Source organism: Polypterus senegalus, chromosome 15 (genome assembly GCF_016835505.1).
Source record: "Polypterus senegalus isolate Bchr_013 chromosome 15, ASM1683550v1, whole genome shotgun sequence".
NCBI lineage: Eukaryota > Metazoa > Chordata > Cladistia > Polypteriformes > Polypteridae > Polypterus > Polypterus senegalus.
The window spans coordinates 96,959,659-96,987,198 of record NC_053168.1 but is presented as its reverse complement, the minus strand read 5'-3'; the positions used below and the strand labels follow the sequence as shown (position 1 = coordinate 96,987,198).

Below are 27,540 nucleotides of genomic sequence, written 5' to 3'. Positions count from 1 at the left end.
CGACAAGCAGGAGAATTAAATCATCATTTAGATTGCCATATACCACCTGTCAACTCCCTGTTTATATATTGCATTTCAACACAGTTTAACACATTGGATTGTATTTAATTTTGGCATGAATAATCTTAAATACAGTTTACCATTGTTTTCTGTGTGTTGCAAACCTTCCATTTGTATATGCCATATCATTGTAAAGTAAATGTAACTTCTTGACTCATCTATTGTCGTCTATTATCTATTGTCTGCTTGCAGTCCTTTTCTGCCAAGAGAGAGCTATAGGTAGCTAATTTTCAACTTATCTGTGACAACTTTCACATCCACCTCTTCCAGAGGCAGCAATTAGTATAACATCACATTTGCATTGATCAAGGAATTAATTCCCTTGGTCATGCTATTCCTCATTAACCTATTAATAGGGCTGCAACTAATGATTATTTTGGTAGTCGACTAATCGTTCAATTTGTTTTTTGATTAGTCACGATTATTTCAAGCCTGACTATTTTGATGCCTGCAACCTGTGGTTGCACATCCTGTTCTGGGCTCCAGTGCATGTCTTACCTCATCTGCTCACGTCTGTCCACCTGTGAATGTCACCCTGATGTCTCTGCATTAACACGATTAAAATTAATAATAATAACAGCCAGTGAAACCAATGAATTTGAAAATAATCAAATGTTTTCTATTAGTGTGACCATCAGAGTAAAAAACAAATACACTAAACAATACAAACTAAAATGCACATAGTCTTTAAAAAAAAAGTGCATTTAACTTAACCAAAAATGGCCACTGGTGTGTCTTAATGTCCAAAAGTTTAAATAAAGTTCAATTCTAATAAAATAAAACAATAATGTACAGTTTATAAAAGATTCAGTTCATATATTCCTAATTGCAGTGCAGGAACGTGAGCATTTCGACATGCTCTGGTGTGAGGCTGGCTCTCTTCTTTTCCCAGCTGCTGAGAAGAGACGCTAAGAGGGAGTAGAGGTAGCAAGAATACACAAGTATTATTTTGCAGACAGAGAAAGATGTTTTAATCATCACACTCTGAAAGAAAAGTGTTGTAGTTTATCATATCATGTACTATATTATGCCAAAATAAAAAAAAAAAAAACGGACTAAAATATGTAAAAAGCTAATTACTGCCAGCACGCCGGAGCCAAGTATATTCGGAAAAGTACATTCATTGATTGCAGCAACCAGCTAGAGTCAGTTTCCAGTGCAATTTGGAAGCACGGCGAAGCCGAGTATATTCGGCGACGTACATTCATTGAACTCCGCAACTGGCTAAAGTTGTTTCTCAGTGCAATTTGCCAGCACGCCGGAGCTGAGTATATTCGGTGATGTATATTCATTGAATGCTGCAATCGTCTATAGTCGTGTCTCAGTACAATTTGCCACACACAGGGGGTGAGTATATTCGGCGACGTACATTCGTTAAATTCCACAACCGGCTAAAGCTGTTTGTCAGTGCAATTTGCCAGCACACCGGAGCTGATCAGTCAGTGCCGTATATATTTGTTGAGCAGCCAGCTCATGACCACTGCCGGCCCTGGCAGAACTGCAGCACTACTGTCTCTGGGATTCAGCCACTGCACTAGACGAGCCTGCCAGCATCAGCGTTTACTTCTGTGTGTTTGCGTGCAGCCAGTTCAAGCGCAGTTGGCTCGATGATTTACTGAATTTCATCAATGGCTTCAGTTGCACCTTGAAAATATACTAATAGTTTGTTGCAGTAGTTTTTTTTTTTTTATAGTTTATACAGTTCATTTGCAGTGTGTAAAATGATCAGTGTTGCAGTTATTGTGATGCTCTTTACATGAAAAAAAATACTTGTTCCATTAAAATTTCACATTTTCTTTGTGAATTGTGACGTTTACTTAAAATGTTAAGCTAAAAAGTATTTGGCGTCCAGGGGTGCATTAACCCCCAAGTAGGTTTTGGTTTAAGGGTTAACTATTGTCATTGTTGAAACCTTGATATGCACATTATAGTACAAACATAAACGTTAACACGTGACACTAACATTACTTGCTAAAACTTGCCTCTCAAGAGACGGCGACATCACAGCTCCAGGATGCTTGCATTGGTAGGACTATGTGCAGTCTTGACAAACAATAACAAACGATACTGCCCCCAGGCGTTCATATAGTGCATTACAGTTACAAAAACCAATGTAATTCTTTGTGACTGGAGCCTCTATTGAAGGTTCTGTTTATAAAAAATCTGCGTCGATGATTTTTTGTAGTCTGTGTCGTTGATTACGTTGACTAATCGTTGCAGCCCTACCTGTTAACATATTTATTTACTTTTCTAAATATAATAAATAAATATTCCTTTAAGGAATTATGGTGAATATGCATTATGTTTAAGAAAAACATATATTAGGCCGCTGGTTTAGAGATCAAATTGGATCAAGTATAAATATAAAAAACACATGCAGGAATTAAAGAACAAGAATAAGAAACCAACATCATATAACTACTGTATATATTCAGAGTTTACTGATCATGTATACATGGCTTTTGCTTTTTTACTTTATGTGGCCTCTCATACCCCAGTGCTTAAATGATTGCGTCCTAACACATAATATATCCTTATGTTTCCACATAAACACATACTTATGCTGAAATTACATCATTTTGTTCAGACACGTTCACTTCATTAGAACTTACAGCTCCAATATGATGTTTAAATAGCATAGACTTTATAATTATAAAACAAGACTTGTAGTGTAAACCCACAGACAGCTGCCAGCTTTTAATGGAAGCCACACATATTCAGTTAGACAGTGTAAATACTTGAATTCTTCAAAAGAGCACATTCTTAATGTATACAGCGCTTTAAACAGAAGTGGGAAGAAGTAATTGTTTTGCAAGGAACAAGTAAGCCTCAATTTCTTATACCCAAGTCCCAGGCAAATCGTCAGTCACAGTCTCAAACTGCATGTCCCAAACAAGTTAGAATTTGTTTTTGCCAAATGTATTGGCATTTCTTAGATCACAAATGCTTTTTTAATATTACATGTATTGTCACAGTTTCAGACTATTAATTCAATGTTAATACATGGATAAAAAAAAGAAGCATTATGTAAGTACAAAAGTAATGTGAAACAATTTTCAAAGTGCAACTGAACATAACAATAAAAAGCTGGGAAAAAATTATTAGGAAATACCATCTCATTAGGCCTATGATGTATTGCATTTACAAAAGACAAAATTGGCCAACAATCATTTTGGGAGTCTGTTAGAAGAATGAAGCATTGCTAGGGCATTGGTGAATATTTTTGACTGAGAAAATCATGAACTTCAAGAGTAACAGTAAGTAAACTAATTGTTTTATGCATTTTAATAATATTAAGAACCTTTATCTGACTGGAAACCCATTCCATGAAGTTCCCACCACACAGTTAATGCCAGTTTAAGTTTGGAACTCTTCAGCTATGGAATATGCAGAGCATTGGCGACTTTTATGCACCATGCACCTTAGCAGTTGTTGACCCTGCTCTGTGACTTTATGTGGGCTTCCACAAGGATGAAATTTCACAAACTGTCTTATTGCAAAAGTGGCATCCTGTCACAGTACCACTCTTCAAGTCACTGAGCTCTCCAGAATGACCCATTACATTTCACAAATGTTTATAAATGGAGACTGCATGGCTAGGTGCTTGATTTGTATACACCTGTTGCAATGAGTCTGATTGAAACATCTGAATTCAATAGTTAAGAGGTGTGTCACAATACTTTTGTCCATATAGTCTTTAACATAAAACAACATTTATATTAAATTGACAGCCTTTTCAAAATTACTAGCTTATAGTTCAACTGTGACTTACATCTGTCTTGATAATGCTAATTACTACTTAAGCCAAATTTACCATTATTTGTGTCTCAAATGTTGAATGAAGTTCAAGATTGTTGCATATCTATCTGAGATTATCCCATATGCTTTGCATGTTGCAGTTTTTTTTTTATAACAATTTTATAATCTTTGTAGTTAAAATGTATAGTAGGTTTTAGGAGCTTTCTCTCTGCTTTCATTTAAATACTTGCACACAAAAGAGTTTCAAAGCACCTTGAACATGAGAAAGGCGCTATATAGATCAAACCTATTATTATTATTATTATTAGCTGGATCTCAAGCCTTCTCAAGTCATAGTGCAGAAATCAAAGTTCAAGTGGAGGTCATTACTGCTCATGTCCAGGTCGAGTTTCAAATCTATTTCAATTTTGTCAAATCGAGTCTGAAGCCATGAAATTTGTGACTTGTGAACTCGAGTCACAAGACTCATCTCTGGCTTTAAACGTTACATTATTTTGTAACCAAATTTGTATGCAGCTGGGAGTGGGTAATATTTAGTGCTGCCTTCACCACACTCTGCAGTGCTTTACAGTCTTCAAGGCATATATACAGTGGAACCTCGGTTCACGAACGTCTCAGTACACGTACAAATCGGTTTACGACCAAACAAGCCAGTTTCCCTTTCGGTTTGTACATGTTCAGTCGCTCCCTGTGCATTTTCTGTGCAGCAAGAGAGAGAGAGCGACACACACACAGGCGTGCGAGAGAGAGAGGCACACGCACACAGGCACGCACATACACACAGATGCGTGAGAGACTGGCGCACACAGGCACGTGCTAGAGAGAGGCACACACACACACAGGAGTGCGCTAGGGAGAAGCACACACACACAGGAGTGCGCTAGAGAGAGGCACACACAAAGAGGAGTGCGCTAGAGAGAGGCACACACAGGCGCTGCAGGCTCGCGAAACTGAGACGCACACATGAAAGAGTGAGCGAGCGAGCAAAAGAGGGAGGGTTGGACGCATAAGGTAGAAAAGGCTTGTTTTTGTTTTCAGTTCTGTTTACAGCGATCAGTTCATAGTGTGCATTGTGGCAATGTTACTTTTCTTGGTGGTTTATTAAATTACGGATTTTTCAAATATTCTTTTTTTTCCCTGTGCTTAAAACTCATTAAAAAAAAAAAGTGTTTTTAGCGAGTGGTTCCTAGTACTATAGCGCGAACTATTGCAGTGTTAGTTTTCTCTGTTGTTCAAGGTTTTCTCAGTGTTATTCAATGTTTTTACATTTAGTTTACTATTACGCTGTGCATTCTATGGTTTAATTAACTATATTTGTGCTTAAAAACTAAAAAAAATATATTTACATACAGTTTGTTACGGTCTGGAACGGATTGATTGTATATACATACAATCCTATGGTGGAAATTGCTTCGGTTCACGACCAAATCGGTTTACGACCAGCGTTTTGGAACAAATTATGGTCGTGAACCGAGGTTCCACTGTACCAGAAAATGCAACCAGTGAAGATGGACTCCACTATGCAGCTGCAGAAGTCTGTGAGCACAGATGGACAAATGGAACGTTAGAGAAAGTAGAGGTGCTGGTAAGACTTTTCACCACAGTTCTTCAGCTTTGGTAATTCCAAGAAATTAAAAAATTCTCATTCTTTTAACAGCACCCAAAAATGCAGTGGGTGTGTAGCCTGCTTTTTGAAGTAAGTGACCAGCCTATTGTTTTTTCTGGCATTACAGGGGAAATAGTTGTCCTGGCACCACTGAGTCAGCAGAGAGACAACTTCTCTGTAATGTGTTTGTGTCATTGTTGGTGATCAGGCCGATGATGGTGGTGTATTTAGCAAATTAATTAATAGAGCTGGAACTGTATCTGGCCAGAAATTCATTGGTGAACACAGCCTAGGAGTACAGAAAGGGTATCAACTCTGTGGAGTACCTGTGTTGAGGGTCATTGTGGATGAGGCAATTTGTTGCCAACATGCACATGTTGAGGAATCCTAAGGACATCATTGAATCCTAAATTGAAGAGTTTGGTGGTCAGCATTGATGGTACAACAGTGATGAAATGCCGAGCTATAGTCTATTAACAGGACGGTGGAGTAACTGTTCTTATTATTCCAATGTGCCAGGATGGCATAAAGAAATACAGCATCCTGTATGGACTGGTTGTGAAAATATGCAAACAAATTCTTGCTTAATCAAAACTTGTCTTTTTATTTCCAAAAAGCAAAACAAAACAGGTGTTTATCTCCAAATTCTATGGATTGTTTCAAGTAATTGATGCTTGCGATAGGAAAAGAAATATTAGGGTTAACACCTTTACCCAAGGTGACTGATAACATTTGAGAGATGAAACTGGGTACATTTCTTTTGGCTTTCCAGTTGGAGTACAGGCAGGTGAAGTAACTTGCTCGTGGTCACAAAGTGTCAGTAGTGGGATTTGAACCCATATCCTGAGGATTTGAAGTCCAGTGAATTTTTCCTCATTACTGGTAGTTGACATTGATGTTATTGATTCTTAACACTCTTTAGTTATATTCTATTTACTGAAACTCCAAATTTTATTTGTGTGATGCTTTTGCCTTGATATTGTTTATAAGGACTGTACTCCTCTACTAATTAATATGTCTATATTTTTAAGCTTATATGGATTTTTTTACTTTCATTTTTTCAGTTTTGCTTATTTATTATTATTCTTACGTAACTGGATTTAATTTTTCTTTTCTTGTAACTTTCTCTTTGATATCTTGTAAAGCACTTTGAGCTACATTATTCATATGAAAATGTGCTATAGAAATAAATGTTGTTGCTGTTTATATACTGTAGCACTTCCAATATACAGGTTTAAAGTAGAGTGGCCATAATAGTGCATAGGTGTTCAATTATTTCACTTTTTACATTTATTTATACCATACTATACCATTTTGCAAAGTTGTGGGAGGCTGCAGATTATCCCAGTAAGCATTGGGTGCAAGGCAGGGCGCAAATCATCACAGGATGAACACACACACAGAGACACACACACACACACACACACCAGAGCCAATATGGCATCCACCTAACTTGCATGTCTTGGATTGTGGGAGGAAACTGGAGTACCCAGAGGAAACCCACGCACACTTGGGGAGAACATGGTAACTCCACATGGGGAGGATCTGGAGTGCAAAACCGTGCCTCCTTACTGCAAGGCAGCAGTACTACTACTGTATATGTATTTATAGCAAAACAAAAATTTATAACATAGGTGCAGGTCTTTAAAGGAAGATCATATGCAAATTATAACACTATAAATTAAATTTTCTTTACTGCTTTAAACTGGATTACAGCATGTGCTAAATGGCCTTTGTTTGTATAATCCCAGAGAGTCAAGGTGAGCTATGGTATGTGCTTATGACTATCAGTAATGTAGTATGGCTTCCACAGAGACACATTGATAACAGTGTGCAGTTTGCTATTAAACAGGTTTAATTTTGTCTGAGCGCTCACTGATTGTCAAACTAAGCCGACCGGCTACAAGGAAAGCACATCTTTTATCTTGCTGAAGTAGAAGAGAGGCTCATTTTACCAAAGTCTTGTGTTTGATATACTGTACTATGACATAGTGGAAAAAGTAGGACTAAGACAGTGGCAGAACTCGCAATAGTTGAAAAACATTTGTACAGCCACTGATACTGTCAGGCAATACATAAAATGGCTTTCAAAATGCTGTAAGTTCGCTATACTGTATTTGGAAATTCTAAATCATGTTAAAAATACATATTATCTGACATCCTTTAGTATATCAGCAGCTGCTGACATTAAGTTTGATGTGCTCTCCAACTCAAAGTCATCTTTGCTTGTGTTAGCCTTAGTCATGTTAGTTTTCCACTGATCACATGCTAACGTATTACTTAGATATTTGAAGATACAACATTGGAAACCAACAGAGTGCATGATAGTTTGGTGATATTATCTGAGAAAAATAAGCATGTTTTTAAATGTCAATACAAACCTTAAAGGATTACAATTATCATGGATAGAAGAAATTTGCATTTTTTAGTATTGTTGAATAAACATTGTGTAGCATGCATGGTCTGAATTCTGTTGTGAAACCTAATTTTTCAATAACTAGGAGATAGGAGGCTTTCTTTAACTGCATTTAAACTGTAAATTATCTAAACATTTAATAAACTGAAGTAAAGAAATTACTCCTAATATACTGTTCATGCTTAGACTGAACCCTATTTTTCTTACCAGGTTAAATAATTAATGCTCACTCACATGAGTTCTACCAATGTTTCCTTATTATAGATACTTTACACAAAGGAGAAGCTTGTTTTTGTTTTTAAATACAGGTGAAGAATACCAAGCAGTTTTAAGATTAAAAATGTGTTGACTTAATCGGTTTGTTTTGTCATTTTTCAGACTGGAAAAATGTGTGGATCCACAGTTGGCCTCGTCTGCCCCATCTACTAAACTTCTCATCACCCAGATGCCTTCTCGGTCTGTGCAGAGAGAATATGGATTCTGGTGCCCTAGACAGTTAAAAACATTGTCATCTACTTTTCTGAGTGCAAGTGATTGTGCACCACCCTGCCCTAACATGTTCATTAAGGCCGAGGATGTAGAGTTTACCAAAACTTTGATCGGAATCTTTTCCATCATCTGCCTATGTGCCACCTTGTTTACTTTTTTCACTTTCTTGATTAATGTCCAAAGATTTCGTTACCCAGAGAGACCCATTATCTTCTATGCAGTATGCTATAGTTTTGTATCATTAATCTATTTTATTGGTTTCCTCTTAGGTAACAATATCTCATGCAACAGGGCAAGTGAAAAAATAGGCAACATGGAGACAGTAGTCCTTGGTTCACAGAATAAGGCCTGCACTATTCTTTTCATGCTACTTTACTTCTTCTCCACAGCAGGGACAATTTGGTGGGTTATCTTAACTATCACCTGGTTTTTAGCAGCAGGCCCCAAATGGAGTTGTGAAGCTATTGAGAAAAAAGCATTGTGGTTTCATTCTGTTGCATGGGGTATACCTGGCGTGCTGACTGTCATGCTTTTGGCCATGAACAAAGTGGAAGGTGACAACATTAGTGGAGTATGCTTTGTGGGCTTATATGACTTGGATTCCTTGCGCTATTTTGTCCTAGCCCCTTTGTGCATCAGTGTTGTGTTGGGACTCTCCATGCTCCTAGCTGGCATCATTTCACTTAATCATGTACGGCAGGTCATCCAGCATGATGAAAGAAATCAGGAAAAGCTGAAGAAATTCATGATTCGCATTGGAATCTTCAGTGGCCTTTATTTACTTCCTCTGGTTATTCTTTTGGGTTGCTACTTTTATGAACAAGGCTATCGATCAACTTGGGAAACTACTTGGATCTACGATCATTGCAAAGACTACCATATACCCTGCCCTTACCAGGTGAATCAGTTATTAATATTGTCTTTTATTCCAGTAATAATAACTTTTTTGTATATCTTTTTTTAGTTGATTTTATTAAAAGCAAGTAACATTCCTTACAATCAAATCAAACTTAACAAGACTAAATTCAATTCAACCGCCACCTAAAAGAAACAGAGGTTAACAGCCAGAATCCTTTGAAGAGAATTCTTTTCCCCAATAGGAATGCTTATTCTACAATATTATTGATTAGATCTGTCAGGTTTTAAAAACGTTTTGAACAGAGTCTGTAAGTGACAATGTGAGTTTTTTCCCAGTTTCAAATAGTATATAACATCAATTATCCACTGACTTAAAAGAGGTAGGTTAGAATTCTTCCAGTTGAGCAAGATTAGTCCATGTGCTAGTAGTGAAGTAAACACAATTACATTATGTTTGTCTTCCACATTAAGACCATATGGGAGTACACCAAACACAGCTGTTAATGGATTAGGGATGATTGTGACGCCAAGGCTCTCTAATAGACAATTAAAGATTTTGGTCCAGAATGATGTAAATTTGGTCCGTGCCTAAAACATGTGGCCCAGTGAGGTTGGAGATTGATTGCAACATTTACAGGTTGGATCTCAAATTGTGTGTGTGTGTGTATATAGTTTGTGAACCCTTTAGAATTTTCTGTATTTCTGCATAAATATGACCTTAAACATCATCAGATTTTCACTCAAGTACTAAAAGTAGATAAAGAGAAACCAGTTAAACAAATGAGACAAAAATATTATACTTAGTCATTTATTTATTGAGGAAAATGATCAAATATTACATATTTGTGAGTGGCAAAAGTATGTGAACCTCTAAGATTAGCAATTAGTTTGAAGGTGAAATTAGAGTCGGGTGTTTTCAATCAATGGGATGACAATCGGGTGTGAGTGGGCACCCTGTATTTAAAGAACAGGGATCTATCAAAGTCTGCTCTTCACAACACATGTTTGTGGAAGTGTATCATGGCACGAACTAAGGAGATTTCTGAGGACCTCAGAAAAGGTTACAAAACTATCTCTAAAGAGTATGGACTCCACCAATCCACAGTCTGACAGATTGTGTACGAATGGAGGAAATTCAAGACCATTGTTACCCTCCCCAGGAGTGGTCGACCAACAAAGATCACTCCAAGAGCAAGGTGTATAATAGTCGGCAAGGTCACATAGGACCCTAGGGTAGCTTCTAAGCAACTTAAGGCCTCTCTCACACTGACTAACGTTCATGTTCATGAGTCCATCATCAGGATAGAACAACAATGGTGTGCATGACAGGGTTGCAAGGAGAAAGCCACTGCTCTCCAAAAAAAATTGCTGCTCGTCTGCAGTTTGCTAAAGATCATGTGGACAAACCAGAAGGCTATTGGAAGAATGTTTTGCGGATGAATGAGACCAAAATAGAACTTTTTGGTTTAAATGAAAAGTGTTATGTTTGGAGAAAGGAAAACACTGCATTCCAGCATAAGAACCTTATCCCATCTGTGAAACATGGTGGTGGTAGTATCATGGTTTGGGCCTGTTTTGCTGCATCTGGGCCAGGGCGGCTTGCCTTCATTGATGGAACAATGAATTCTGAATTATATCAGAGAATTCTAAAGGAAAATGTCAGGACATCTGTCCATGAACTGAATCTCAAGAGAAGGTGGGTCATGCAGCAAGACAACGACCCTAAGCAAACAAGTCGTTCTACCAAAGAATGGTTAAAGAAGAATAAAGTTCATGTTTTGGAATGGCCAAGTCAAAGTCCTGACCTTAATCCAATCAAAATGTTGTGGAAGGACCTGAAGCGAGCAGTTAATGTGAGTAAATCCACCAACATCCCAGAGTCGAAGCTGTTCTGTATGGAGGAATGGGCTAAAATTCCTCCAAGCCGGTGTGCAGGAATAATCAAAAGTTACCGGAAACGTTTAGTTGCAGTTATTGCTGCAAAGTGGGGTCACGTCAGATACTGAAAGCAAAGGTTCACATACTTTTGCCACTCACGAATATGTAATATTCGATCATTTTCCTTAATAAATATATGACCAAGTATAATATTTTTGTCTCATTTGTTTAACTGGCTTCGCTTTATCTACTTTTTGGACTGTGAAACTGTGAGTGAAAATCTGATGATGTTTTAGGTCATATGTATGTATGTATGCATGTATGTATATGTATATATATATATATATATATATATATATATATATATATATATATATATATGTATATATATATATATATATATATACACACATACACACACACACACACACACACAAAAACCGGATTCCAAAAAAGTTGGGACACTATACAAATCGTGAATAAAAACTGAATGCAATGATGTGGAGGTGCCAACTTCTAATATTTTATTCAGAATAGAACATAAATCACAGAACAAAAGTTTAAACTGAGAAAATGTATCATTTTAAGGGAAAAATATGTTGATTCAGAATTTCATGGTGTCAACAAATCCTAAAAAAGTTGGGACAAGGCCATTTTCACCACTGTGTGGCATCTTCCCTTCTTCTTACAACACTCAACAGACATCTGGGGACCGAGGAGACCAGTTTCTCAAGTTTAGAAATAGGAATGCTCTCTCATTCTTGTCTAATACAGGCCACACGCACTCATGCAACCCCATACCATCAGAGATGCAGGCTTCTGAACTGAGCGTTGATAACAACTTGGGTTGTCGTTGTCCTCTTTGGTCCGGATGACATGGCGTCCCAGATTTCCAAAAAGAACTTCGAATCGTGACTCGTCTGACCACAGAACAGTCTTCCATTTTGCCACACTCCATTTTAAATGATCCCTGGCCCAGTGACAACGCCTGAGCTTGTGGATCTTGCTTAGAAATGGCTTCTTCTTTGCATTGTAGAGTTTCAGCTGGCAACGGCGGATGGCACGGTGGATTGTGTTCACTGACAATGGTTTCTGGAAGTATTCCTGAGCCCATTCTGTGATTTCCTTTACAGTAGCATTCCTGTTTGTGTGCAGTGTCGTTTAAGGGCCCGGAGATCACGGGCATCCAGTATGGTTTTACGGCCTTGACCCTTACGCACAGAGATTGATCCAGATTCCCTGAATCTTCGGATGATGTTATGCAAAGTTGATGATGATAGATGCAAAGTCTTTGCAATTTTTCGCTGGGTAACACCTTGCTGATATTGCTCCACTATCTTTCTGCGCAACATTGTGGGAATTGGTGATCCTCTACCCATCTTGGCTTCTGAGAGACACTGCCACTCTGAGAAGCTCTTTTTATACCCAATCATGTTGCCAATTGACCTAATTAGCGTTAATTGGTCTTCCAGCTCTTCATTATGCTCAAATTTACTTTTTCCAGCCTCTTATTGCTACTTGTCCCAACTTTTTTGGGATTTGTTGACACCGTGAAATTTTGAATCAACATATTTTTCCTTTAAAATGGTACATTTACTCGGATTAAACGTTTGATCTGTTATCTACGATCTATTACAAATAAAATATTGACATTTCCCATCTCCACATCATTGCATTCAGTTTTTATTCACAATTTGTTTAGTGTCCCAACTTTTTTGGAATCCGGTTTGTATATATATATATATATATATATATATATATATATATATATATATATATATATATATATAATATGTGTGTGTATATATTTTATATATGTTGTGCAATGTAGTGAATAAATAGTCCAATTCAACAATATTGAATGCTTTTACTGCATCTAAAGATAATAAGATCTCCAGGTTGTTAGACTTTATGGGTGAATATATTACATTAAATAGGCATTGAAGATTGGAAGCTAAGGTATTATTTTATTGTCTCTGGCTCCTATAAATGTTGCTAATAAAAGGGGAGCTAACTTAATTGATTTTTTTAATTAAGTTTAGCAGGGTAGCCATCAGGACCTGCTGCTTTTCCACTCTGAAGTGAGTTTTATAGCGTGTGGTAATCCTGAGAATTATAGAGGTTCATCCAATTCCTCTGCACTAAGAGCATCTAGCTGTGGTATCTGTAATGCATCAGAAAACACATTAGATTGTGTCCTGTCTTCTTTAAACTGAGTAGAATATAAGAACTTACAGTAGTCTCTAAATGTGTGCATTATATTTTTATGGTTAATGATTTTATCTCTGTGTTGGTAATTAGTGATATTGCATTGTGAACTTCTTGCTAGTGGATTTGTTGATGTAAGATCTGTTTAGCCTTCTCTCTTTATTGATAGTAATGATGTCATGATTTAAAATTGAGTTGTTCCATTTCTTTTATTTTCAAGATGTTGAGTTCTGATTGCAAAGCCTGTCTTTTCCTATAAAGTGCCTAATTTGGAGACCTGGTGTGTTCTTCAGCTTTTCTAGCAATTTCACGGACTATTTCTGATGCCTTCTTGGTTTTGGATTTATTTTTGTGGGAGAGATATGAAATAATCTATCCTCTTAAAAATGTGTTTAGAGTTTCCCAGAGTATTCCTGCAGAGACCTCTTAGGATGCATTTGTCTCTAATAGATAATCAGTTTGTTTGGATATAAATTCTGTACACTTCTTGTCAGTTAATAAAAGGGTTTAAGATGCTATCTCTGAGACGAGTATGTGGGGTGTAGTGATCTGAGCTCCATGATCAGAGGGGCGTGGTCAGAGATGGCAATAAGGTCAAGTTCAAGGTACAGCCTGCCAGAGACTGACCTGGAACATATAGATGAAAGAACAGTGCTCTGGGGATCTTACACTGCAGCTTCTGCTCCAGCCAAGAGCCAAAGTGGGAATGAAGCTTCAAGTGAATTGGGCCAGGAGAGCGTGTTGATTCCAGAAGGTTCCTTGGAACTGAGCACAGCCTTACTATCCGCCCTGTCAACTGTCCCTCACGAGTCAGTGGCAGTGGAGAAAGCCTAAACGAACAGTCCGAGCTGAAGGTAATGATCACCACAATGATTACTGCAATAACTACCACTTTCGGGGGAGATATAAAGAAGTTAATGAATAATATAAAGAAGGTTAAAAATGATATAAGTAAAGATATAAAGGAGATAAACAGAACAAATGAGAGGCTTCTTCAGAATATTAAAGACCAGAAGAAATGTTTAAATAATCTCTTTAAGGCAACCCTTAAAGGTATGCTAGAAAAAACTGAGAAAGAAAATACAGGAAATTGTGAGTTAGTCTGAGAATAAATTTAGAGCACTTGCTGCTCAGTTTCAACACATTAAGCAAATGTTCAAGTCTCATATTGAAACAGTTGAAAAACTGTCATCCGGCGCTAACGAAAAAGCAACGGCAACAAACTCCAAATGCAAAGTGTTTGGAGACAGACCAACTGTGCTGGAAGCTGGATATAGAAGAAATAAGTTCAGAATTAAAGGTCTTCCTGGAAGCCCAGTGAAGTTCATAGCTGAACTATTTTCTAAAGTAATTGGAGAGGACTTTAAATCAGACACCGATATAATCAGCACCTTACCCCATATGTGGATCGAATGCCTAAAAAGATGGAGCCTTATTGTTTGTTTCACCAAATTTCAATCCAAAGTAAATTTGATGTCACTTCTCATACTGAAACAATATATTATATTTGAAAATAACTGCATTCGTATTTTCCCTGATTTCTCACCTTCAACAGCTGCTAAACTTGACGCATTTTACAGCGTTAAACAGCACTCATGCAAAACCGAAAAAACAGATACAGCCTCTTGTATCCTGCTAAATTGAGAGTGGATATTCAAGGCAAGTTCTTCATTTTTAATTCTCCAGCAGAAAAAGAGCTAAGAAAATTGTGAGTCACATTGTGTCCTGGAAGGCAAAGATAGATAGATACTTTATTAATCCCAAGGGGAAATTCACATAATCCAGCAGCAGCACACTGATACAAAAAACAATATTAAATTAAAGAGTAATAAAAATGCAGGTAAAAACAGACAATAACTTTGAATAATATTAACGTTTACCCAGGGGTGGAATTGAAGAGTCGCATAGTGTGGGGGAGGAACGATCTCCTCAGTCTGTCAGTGGAGCAGGACGGTGACAGCAGTCTGTCGCTGAAGCTGCTCCTCTGTCTGGAGATGATACTGTTCAGTGGATGCAGTGTATTTTCCATGATTGACAGGAGCCTGCTCAGCGCCCATCGCTCTGCCATGGGTGTCAACCTGTCAAGCTCCGTGCCTACAATAGAGCCTGCCTTCCTCACCAGTTTGTCCAGGCGTGAGATGTCCTTCTTCTTTAGATTTTACCTGCAATTTGGTCCATTCGCAATGAGACACTTGCCGTAATTATACATGCTATTCCCTTCTTGGCTACTGTTACATTTTAATTATAATTATAACCTTTTTTTTAGTTTCCCAAAGGGGATTTTTTAATATCATACCTTTGGCTTATTATATTAGAATTGTACTGTCATACATTTGGTGCTTCTCCATGGGTACTGTCTAACATCATTCCCTGGGTTTATTCTTTTGGGACTGTTTAAGATTATATTCTAGGTTTATAGTATTTGGATTGTATTGCCAATACATATCTCTTCTTTAATCTTTCTACACCGCTGCTGGCAGGCTTGTTTTGTTTTAGATGTGCTCTGTCTCTAGGCATGTCAGAGGACTAGGACTTTGTGAAGTATGATTTAGCCTCTATTTTTAATCTTTCTTTTTTACCCCCACAATTGTGCCAACACAACAATAGGCTTCATATCCATAACTCCTGTCAAAATTGGAAACTAAGTTTAAAGGTATTGTGTGTAATAACTTAAAGTTTAATTTAAGAGTCTAAAATGTGAACCAGAGTTTAGAAGCAATGTCTCTATGACACAACAGGGAACTTTGTGAGCCGGTCTCAATCATGAATTAAAGAGGAAGAAAGTATTATCTCAACTAACAGTTATACACATCAAGATTGTATTTTTACAGGAGACTCACTTGTTAAGCAAGGATCAGTTTTGGTTGCAAAGAGATTGGACTGGCAAAATATTCCACTCCAGCTATACAAAGAAAACTAGAGGTGTGGGAATCTTAATACATAGAAAATTTCATTTGTAGTCCCAGATGTAGTTATCTGCCCCTGAAGTGTGATATGTGATCATAATGGGAAATGTATTTAATTGTAAAGTGATTTTGATAAATATCTATGCATCCAATGTGGATTCTAGAGACTTCATCCAAAACGCATTTGCATCCATTACTACAAAGAAAGAAACAATTTCAAACTTAAACCATATTGACAAAACAAAAAAAAACAATAGTGTTAGGGTTAGACCTTATTTTTTAAGGACATGATTTGCCTGTCTTTCTCTAACCCTGAAATATACTTTACCTGTACGTATCAGTGATATGCCTTCATTGCCATAAAGGCTTGTTTGCTGTTGTTTAATTTTAATAATAGGACGTTTTTCTCATCTGTTCACCCTGTAGATGTACAGTAAGTGTGTAAGTTCCATATGATGAAGTGTCAATTTTAATTATTTGTTCCATCTGTTTAGTAGGGATATTAATCACATTTTGTTCAATTATGTTTAAGGTTTTCAGTGAGCACAATGTTCATATGAAAAAGCTACACTGTTAATCCATAAATTTTTTAATATCTTACATCAAACCTTGCATACCGACAACTTTCTAGATCTGAGGTAATCTGCCATAGCATTGAGCATAAGCTTATTGATTTTTTCAGGACTGAATTGACTTGTAGAATAGGTGTTTTAAAAGAAAGAAAAATAGCAAGCAACAGAGCATTTAGACTGGGAATATTAAAAATCTCAAAAAGCTAAATTGAATTGAAAAATCTCTGAAAGCTTAGATATGAAAAAAGACTTTATTGGAAGATGGAACATTTATAAAAATTGAATCATATAGATTAGTTGTTTTTTTATTTTACATAAGGTTTTGTTCAGCATTTTAGCATTTATTCATATTGATTGGGCAGAACTTCTGTTTTTTCATGAGTATGTCAAAATAGAAGTGCAAGAAATAAAATAAAGACTTCTTAGTTTAAAAAGCCAACTCTTTATCACTTTGTAGAAAACATTTGTCCTACATTTCTGAAAAATAAACATAACAAATTAATTGGGGTGTAACTGCCATTAATAGAGGGTAAGCCAAATATTTAAACATTTTAATAATACAATGATTCTTAAAAAGGTTTCCTCATTTTTTGTTTTATAAGCCATCTTTGTAAGGTAGCTCACTGACACTTGGAAACATTGGAACCTTCACTCTGATAGTTTGGTACTCACTAGTTGTTAATCTTGTGTGGAGATTTCTACTTGGCTGCACTGCAGATATGCTTGCTAGTTTATTTGGTTTACACCAGCTACATAAGAGAAGATTCTTGTGGTCAGAAAGTGTTAAAAACCTGAAAATTCACACCTGTCTATGTTCTCACTATTGTATAACCAACCTTTATAACCAGCCAATATGTTTTGGAATAACTATATTCAAAAAAGTTTGAGCAAGTGTGATGAAAACAGAATGCTCATTGATGAGGAGTGGGAAGAACTATGGCCATCATTCTCACTGACAGAAATGTAATGTTTGAAAGTTATCATCTAGTTAAAATAGGTGCTTCAGAATATAGCTTTGAACTAGGCCAAAACATTTTTTTTGTGAAGACATTTAGAATCTTGGAAGCTGCAATAATAAGTGCACTAAGATGCAATGCAGGTGGAGTACATGAAGAAATAATAATTTGAAACATCTTTTACTTAAATTAAACATTGTTTAAAAAATAAATAACTTTTGGAAGAATGCTCAAAGGTTATATATAGATTATACAAACCCATATTGAATGGCTTACTTCAGTTGTTTTTGTTGTCTTTTATTGTTGTTAGTTGTGTTTTAGTCATTTTAGTTGTGTTTATTACCAAATTTTGTTTTTCTGTACTTCTGAGAATATTCTTATTCAGCATGTTCATTTTTCCATTTTCAGCTGTAAAGCTCCATTTGTGACTAGCTAAATTAATATTTGTTCAACATTCTTATTAATTCTTATTATTAACAGCTATTTAATAACATGACTGATTGATTGACAGTGAATACAAAGGATTACACTATTCCGATGTAAATTTCAACCAATATTTCTTCCTGTTTTAGGTAAAGAATTTAACAAAGCCGGAGTTGTCCTTTTTCTTGGTGAAGTATTTCATGACACTGATTGTTGGCATCTCTGCAGTCTTCTGGGTTAGCAATAAGAAGACCTGTACAGAATGGGCATTTTTCTTCAACAAAACACGCAAAAGAGAGTAAGAATGTTAATACGTACTGTCATATATTATTATTGTCTTTGACAAAGAAAACCAGGGTAATTTAACATTAAACTTAAATTTATCTATGAAACACATTTTTCATTGTAGAACACTGATTTTTAAAACTCTGCATGATCTGTCTGATTGTTGATAGCATTGCGGGTATGTTATTTGCTTACCTAAGTGATTGTTCAAGCACATGGACAAGTGGTTATCAACTTTTTTGGCCTTGATATAAATTTGTATCTATTTTTTTTTTTCAGTGAAGATCCTTTATTCATGGTAATTTTAATGTAAAATAGCCAACAGTTTCCCTTGAATGGTATATATTAAAAATAACAATAAAACCATACTCACCTTTTAAGTGCAGAGTACATAGCAAATGAAATGTATATAGTACTCCTCCCTGAAAACCTGCAGTAGGCGTTTTTAATACTGAATTAAATTTAGTGTCCATTTTTATTTGTAACTGGGACACTTGGGTTTGTCTGTTTGTCAAAATCAGGGGAAAGTGAAGAAAGTGCGGTTCTGAGCTCCGTCTCAACTTCTAGCTTATTGCTGCTTCTGTTCTGAAATTGAGTCTGTGCTGGACATCCAGTCTCACCATCATAATTAGTACTGAGGGGCACATACTTAGTGCACTGTGTGAGATTTTTCCAGAAGGCACTGACTTTTATCAGTTTATTGAAGTGGCAGTTACCTTGCCCTTATATTAAAACATTAATTGAGCTCAAAATTTCAGCCAGGTAAGATATGTGCACAGTCCATAAACTGTTATCAAAGTGTGCAGCCAAATTTAAATATTTTTCTTTGATGAAGGCTACCTGCCCACTTTTAAACTTTTACCCTTATAAAAGCAGTTTACCTCAAGAAAGCCTATGAATGACACCAAAGTGCAATGCTACTGCTGTTCTCCTGACAAAATGCCTAAAAGCATTTTGAAATTTTATCACTATTCTCAATATAATTTACAATTTTTACTACTTCCTACAGAGTTGCATGAAGCTCCACCACCATATTTAGCAACCATGTTTAAAATGCAGTGATTCCACAATAGTTTTGGTGCAGCTGCATCTAGCATTTTTTTCACAACTTCCAAATGTGTACTTGTCACACATACAGCACTGTTAGTTGTCACACCAACACAGAATATTCAGAATAGTCCCACTGACTTTAAGTAATTGACTAGAGCAGTAAAAATTTCTGCTTCAGTTGTGGGAAGTCAGCACCAAATAAGAAATACTCTTTGAAGTCCCTGTCTCATATACAGTGGAACCTCGGGTCACGACCATAATTCGTTCCAAAACTCTGGTTGTAACCCGATTTGGTCGTGAGCCGAAGTAATTTCCCCCATATGATTGTATGTAGATACAATTAATCTGTTCCAGACCATACAAACTGTAAATATATTTTCTTTAAAGATTTTTAAGCACAAAATAGTTAATTATACCATAGAATGCACAGTGTAATCTATACTAATAAAAGGCAAAGCCCTCACTGACTCACTCACTCATCACTAATTCTCCAACTTCCCGTGTAGGTAGAAGGCTGAAATTTGGCAGGCTTATTCCTTACAGCTTACTTACAAAATTTAAGCAGGTTTCATTTCGAAATTTTACACGCAATGGTCATAACGGTCGATAACGTCCGCCATGTTGAACTTTCTTATTTATGGCCCCATCTTCACAAAATTTGGTAGGTGGCTTCCCTGCGCTAACCAAAACCGATGTACGTACTTATTTCGGTGGTATGACGCCACTGTCGGCCGCCATATTGAATTTTCCAAACGTCACTAATTCTCCAACTTCCCGTGTAGGTAGAAGGCTGAAATTTGGCAGGCTCATTCCTTACAGCTTACTTACTAAAGTTAAGCAGGTTTCATTTAGAAATTCTAAATTCTAAATAATGGTCATAACAGTCAACAACGTCCGCCATGTTGAACTTTATTTATGGCCCCATCTTCTCGAAATTTGGTAGGTGGCTTCCCTGCACTAACCGAAACCAATGTACGTACTTATTTCGGTGGTATGATGCCACTGTCGGCCACCATATTGAACTTTTCAACAGTCTTTGTTACTTATGGGCCCATCTTCAAGAAATTTGGTACACGGGTTCCCAACGCTAACTGAATAGTACTTATGTACATATATACGTCTATAGCCTGCACCTCGGTCACCGTGTGAGGTGGCGTTGGGTCCCCCATCCCAATGCCTCCCACGTTGTTGGCTGCCTGCCTATATAAGACCGTCCGTCGCTCTGGTCTCTACATTCCCTTCCTTGCTTCACCACGGGATTCACGTCTCCCTACTGATAACTACAGCCTTTTTGTTTAATCCACGGCTTCTCCGCTGTTTTATTGTTTGTTTATTACAATTATAGTTATTGTATAGGTATTTTACACTTACTTTACATTGCTCAGGTACCCATTTTCTTTATCATTCCAACCCCCATTACCATGTCAATCGAGATGATCACTATCGATCAAAGAACTGTCACTTACCGAGTGGTTTCCATGCCCGGAGATGGCACCTACCTTTTCCATTCTCTTTGTTACATATTGCACGGCCATATCAGGCTCACTCTTGAGGAACATTGTGTCTTATGTATTGAATGACTGGGACAGGTTCAAGGTGGGTGTGACGGTACAGGAGATAATTATTCTACACAGGAGCACTAGAAGAGTAAATGCTTAAGCCCTTCACCTATGCATCTGCATGTGAGTTGATGGCTGCCGTTGAATTGTTCGGTTGTCGCTTTCAAGTGTACTGAAATGGCCAAATATTTTACACCTTTTGACAACCGCCAATGCCTCTTAAACATCTTAGATTGACATTTGACGATTTCAGTAGTGGACACTTTGATGTTTATGAATGTTTAAACTCAAAAGCTGGATGTAAAGTTATCGATGAAACAGGTTGTATACTTACAACGCTTGACAGATGCCGAATGTCTCTTCAACACAAGTCCTACAAATACTGTCGTAATTGAAACAACCCATGAAACTCAAACCGATTATGACAGCAGCAATCTAAGCTGTGAGATTTGAGACAAGATTATTTTTCACATGGCCAACTGTACGTTGCATGCTCAAGAGTAAGCTCAGCGCACAGCTTGGTCATATTACAACCGGAGGGCCGAGCTCACAATGTGGTATACAAAGAGGTCCTTAACAAATAATTATTGGTATATTTTCCCTCAGTTTAAAAAGGTTTAATTTTCTTCTTAATAAAAATTTTAAGGCAGTACTTCGCCGCTGCGAAGCGTGGGTATTTTGCTAGTAGTAAACTAAATGTAAAAAGATTGAATAACACTGAGACAAACAGCCAGGCTCTCGCTCGCTCTCTCTCCCTTGCGCGCTCTGCCTCGAGTGCATGCACTCGCTTGCTGTCTCTCTCTCCTGCACCGGCTTTCTCCTCCTGCTTCCTGCCTTCTCCTGCAACCTCCCGTTCTTTCCTGTTCTCTCCTTTTTCCCTCTAGCCGACTCGTGCTTCTATTTATGAAGAGGCGTGGTAGTCATGGCAATCAGCAACTCCTGGGAACAATTACGGATGCGGACGGCTTCTCACCTGTGCACTTAGGTGAGGAACGCCCACATCACGAACTCCTCAAGAACCGCTTCGGCCACACATCACCACGCCCCCTTGCTAAGCCACTAGTGCGGTGACTATTTTATAAAACTGGCCTTTTTGATTGGAGCTGTGGACCCGCTATACCACAGGAGGAAGCTGGGTTGAGAGGAGTTTTGAGGGAGAGTCCCTCTGTGTGATGCACCGAGAACAATGTACAGTGCAGAGAGAGACTGAACACGTGCAGAAGTCATCGGCGTGTTCAAACTAGAAGGGAAACGAAATAGAGCACAAAGAGTTCACAGCGAATGCACAGGGAGAGACTGAACACGTGCGGAATTCATCGGCGTGTACGAACCGGAAGGGAAACTGGTTTGTTCGTCAACTGAGTGTGTGGTCGTGAACAGATGCAAAAGTTTGGCAACCTTTTTGGTCGTAACCTGATTTGTACGTGTTCAGAGACGTGCGTGAACCGAGGTTCCACTGTACATCGTATGTAAACAAACATAAACATGCTGTTAGTCACATTTAATTGAATTGTATCTACTGCACAAAGCAAGACAAGCTTTTTTTTTTTTTTTAATTTTAAAAGTTAACATTTCTAAATCTATTTTCTTTTTTATCAGAACAGATACCAGCAGAAACATTTTCTTTTATCTGGGAGCAGAGCAACATAAACAGTCCATGTTCAGTAACAACTCTTTGACAGCTAATATTTTTTCCAAAAAACTCAGTTTTCTGAAAAGCGCACAAAGCAATGGTTTCACACATAAATCAACATACAATGTCTGTTGCTGCCTGTTTTGCCTGTTGTCGATGCCTATTTGCAGCAGCAGCTCGACGGCCAGCAGGAATGCACGTGAGACAGGTGCGCACGGGTGGTAGTTGCAGTGAGACACAATATGGTTTGTACCTCCTGTCATTGCAAGTGTCTGTCCTCCCAGGTGAAAGTTGCCATAGGTGCATCAACTATACGAACATGTTCAGCACCACGATCAGCTGGGGACTGATCAGCTGATGCCGGTACCTTGCTTTCGTTTTTGATCTAGATATCCAGATCACTTGCATAAAAATCGGAGTCCGACAAATCAGAGTCCAATTCAGCGATAATACCAAAAAAAGTCATCCATGGATTATTTTGCTTTGAGCATTCACTTTGGTATCCCTCTATATGCCATTTTAGAAGCTGTTTGCTCTTCGCTACTCATGCACGTGCAGGGAATCGAGGTCAAATCAACAAAGCTAACTTTCCTTCTAGCAAAAGCATGTTGAAAAGCACTGTAACAAGAAGATTACTGATCTCTACCGATCACTAGCGAGTCTGAGGCTTTCAAAATAATAATAATAATAATAGAAAATGAGTTAATGCATGATAAAATAATTGTCTGCATTAATTACTAAATAATTACGATAATAACTCGTTAACTTGCCCAGCCCTAATTATATATATATATATATATATATATATATATATATATATATATATATATATATATATATATATATATATATATATATATATATATATATATAGTAGCACTGCTGCCTTGCAACAAGGAGACCAGGGTTTACATGCTCCCTGCATGCTTCCTCCCACAGTCCAAAGACTTACAGGTTAGGTGAACTGGCACTGCTAAATGGGCTCTAGAGTTTGTTCATTCTGCTATGGCCTAGTGCCCTATGTAGGGAGTACTCCTGCCTTGCTCACCAATCTTGCTTGAGATAGGCTCCAGCCAGTTTAGGATAAGTGGGTTTGAAAATACAAGTAGTTGGTTAGATGGATGCGTTTTATTTTGTGCAAGCATTTTATCAGAACTTAAAATGTAAAAATCTCAATATTCTGGTTTCAGCAAAGACAGTTTAACTGGCACTTCAAACATTGAGAGAATCACTTAAAAACTTGTAACAATTTATAGTTTTAGTATTAATGATGATGCAACTTTAGTATACACAACATGTTATCTTGGAATTGACGGCTCCTGGAAAAAGCATGTTTGTCTTACAGAGTAAAACTGATCAACAGATTTATAAAAAAAAATAAATAACATTGTTTTGTAAATGAGTGAGATTGAGTTTAGTGATGCTGCTGTTCACAAATATCTGTATTCTAATGACTAGCAAATCTCAAGCTAAAGCATAAAATTCTTTCTTGGCCACATTAATTTTTAACTGTTGTTCTGGAAAGAATAAGATTATATCATTACTTACAAATGATGACTTGAATGTTCATTTCTACCTATTATGTGGGTATCAGAGTTGAAATCTGTTTTTAAAAATTTACATTGATATCTGTTGCAGTCCTATCACTGAAAGTCGGAGAGTGCTACAAGAGTCATGTGAGTTTTTCCTGAAGCAAAATTCAAGAGTGCAACATAAGAAGAAGTACTATAAATCAAACTCTCATAAATTAAAGGTCATCTCCAAATCAATGGGGACCAACACCGGGGCTAGTGCCAACCATGGCACATCAACAGTGGCCATTGCTAATCAAGACACTCTTGCTCAGACCACTTTTTCTGAAGTTGGGACTAACCCAGATGCTTCTGGGAGGGTGCCAATGGAACAGGGAGAATGTGTTAAAATGTACCCTCTTTTACCAAAATCTGGAGATCGAGAAGCCACTGGCCAGACCAAGCCTACACGTGATTTATCTGCAGATATGGACAGAAGAAATAAAGCTGGGAGTTCTGGCAAAATGAGCAACTTATCAGAGAGTCTTCAACGAGTTCCTGATGGAAGGTACGATTTACTTAAAAAGCTGTGTAATGAATGAATGAGCTCTTAGGATATGATTGGTTTAAATTTGTGTTATTTTTATAGTGTAAGATGCTAGAGGTCGCTGTTGCCCCTTTAAACCCCAACAGACAGACACCCTGGACACAGGTTAAAAGCACCAAGAAGCTATTTTAATACTTCTTCTTTGATGATGGTGCCTCCAAAGCACCCCAGCCACAATAAACAGGCAATTAAACAGTAAACATAAATATTTATAAATGAAATCTCTCCTAAACACCTCCCAGCAAGCTCTGTCCTGCACCTCCCGACTCCAGCTCTCTTGCTGGGTCTCCAGCAGTCCTTTATATAGTCCTTGACCTGGAAGTGTTTCTGTCCTTCCAACCATGTGACTTGCTATCACTTCTGGGTCTAATGAGGAACTGGCTTTTTTTCTTCCACCTGGAAGTACTTTGGGGCTTCTTTTCTTGTGACTTGCGAGTACATCCGGGCTATGAATGAGGCATGGCTTCTCCTGGCAGCACCCACGGTACCCAATGGGGCTGAGAAGCTGAATTCCAAGTTCCAGGATGCCGTGCAGGAATCCAGGGCACCATTACACTCCTAGGGAGCTGCCATCTACCGTTTTGGGAGAGGCAGTGTCCAGAAGTAGCTGCCTCCCCCCATCCTTCCATCCTCAGGGTGTCCCTGCCAGGTACAGGCAAAGGATGGCACCGTTTCGATGTAGCAACAGGTCGGGCATTATCCTGCCAGTCAGTCTGCACCACACATGTCCTTCAAAGAAAAAGCAGGGTTTACAGAGCTTGCCAAGGTATCATGCAAAGTCCTGTTTGTGATTGTTTTGTGATGGTGTTTATGTAAAAAACATGTATATATGTTATATAAAAGCTAGATCAAATGTTATTTACCTTGATTTATTTACTTATCTTCCTACAGCGTAAATCACAAGTAAAGTGGAGAGCTTCCTGTGTTTGATTGACATGGGCATGCTCACAAAGTACATGTGTACCGAAGTTACTTTAGCTGCAATTGGAAGCTCCACACAACTGTTGTTATGGTTCTGCCTTTGTCCAGAAGCTTTATGACCTTAGTCTCAGAAAGTCTTTCTCCCTTGGGGCGACTGGGATCTTTTCCTGAATAAGATCAAACACAGTTGTGTAGGGTGTGACAGGAGCTTCCACCTGCAGCTAAAATCACTTCAGTACACATGTACTGTGTAAGCGTGCTACCCAAATGTTTACATTAAGGTGTATATTAATTAATTCAGCATTGTCTCTATATTATGTACTGTACTTTCTCCCGGCCTTTTTGATCCCATTATTATTAATTTAAAAATCGGTATGCAATGGTCCATGCAGTACTTCCTTGTAAATTACACTTTAGTGATGCCACAGGAAATCACTCAATGTAAGGTTTTGCTTTACAAAATAACTGATTGTACCGTACAATAGCATACAATCAAATAAATTAACTTATTTGTTATTTACACAAATAAATATAGAGTAAAAGTAACAGAAAATGCAATCAAATGAACAACTTAGATGTTTAATTTGAAACTAAACACATTGGGTCAAACAAATTATTTAAGTGCCATAGATAAAAAGATTGCTACAAAGATGGCTTAATGTGTGTGTCCATGTCAACCTTTACAAATCAAGGTGTGTGTGTGTTCATTTCTTTCTTTTCAGCATCAAGCATATACACTTCAGTTACCTTCACAAGATAACTTATCTTCAGTTATCTTGCACTTGTGTGTGCAAACATGTTTATTGAAGTAAATCATATATAGCTCAAAAACTACTTGTGTAAAAATGTCAAGGGCTAATCCCATGACTAAATGGAGCAAACTGCAAAAATCCCAGTCAAATTAAATAGGTTCTATGGCAGTTATCATCGGACATAGGTCAAACTGTTTTTGAAGGGCAAGGGGATAAGTACTGTGCCAAAGTGGACCCAAAACAATAGGCTTAGAGCTTGTAAAAGGGGGTGCTTGTTTGAGGAAGATATGTTTTGTTTTTTTTCTCCAGGAGGTATTAATTGTACATTAACCTCAATATTCAGGGCAGATATCTCAGAAACTGCATGGTCTAAAATGCTATGTCTTTTCTGGGATGTCATCATCCAGGCACTCTAAACCATGCCAAAACACAGACTTTTTAATGAAAATTGTAAATTTAAAACATGAAGATCAACTTCTATTTTCACAGATGTACACACACGCAGGCATATATAAACACCATACTAAAGTCAACTGTTTTTAACATCATACTATCACAGTCTGAACTTAACTTGATAACAAGTTTTGACCCCATCACCAAACTGACAGTTACATGGAAGTAAAAAACATCTTTAAAGCTGTGCACACCCATATAATACTGTTTTTTTATTCAGTCCTCAAAACTGAAATCGTCTTTGTTTTGTACAAGACATGCTCCATGTAATCTTCGCCACATATTATTAATTTGCCTCTTCTTGATGGTTATTGCTGCATTAACACTATTAACACCAGATATTTCCAAAGCCTCACTTGCTTTTTATACTAAGACTTCAGCCAATTAACTTCTTACATTTTGTTACCATACCTTCATTTTTAGCACACATTTCCTTCTACTGTTGCTGATAACTTTGATGGCTATTCCACTGTCATGTGGCTGCAATATATCTCATAATGAAATGGGATAGATGAATTAAAGGTAGATGTAAATCAAAGTTTGCTGTTGTAATTTGCACCTAAGACTTTTCACCTTTTTAGTTTCTTTGATTTTTTTCTGTTGTTACTTTTTTTTTTTTTTATATATATTTTCTGTTT

General features: G+C 37.4%; 1 protein-coding gene across 1 annotated transcript in view; it reads left to right on the top strand.

Moving 5' to 3' along the window:
* Window positions 1-27,540, top strand: part of LOC120516148 (frizzled-6-like) — an 88,999-nt gene that overhangs the window by 58,971 nt on the left and 2,488 nt on the right. The window contains exons 4-6 of the mRNA XM_039737614.1: window positions 8,220-9,228; window positions 18,281-18,429; window positions 24,297-24,737. Coding sequence (XP_039593548.1) covers window positions 8,220-9,228; window positions 18,281-18,429; window positions 24,297-24,737 — 1,599 coding nt within the window. The remainder of the gene's footprint in view (window positions 1-8,219; window positions 9,229-18,280; window positions 18,430-24,296; window positions 24,738-27,540) is intronic.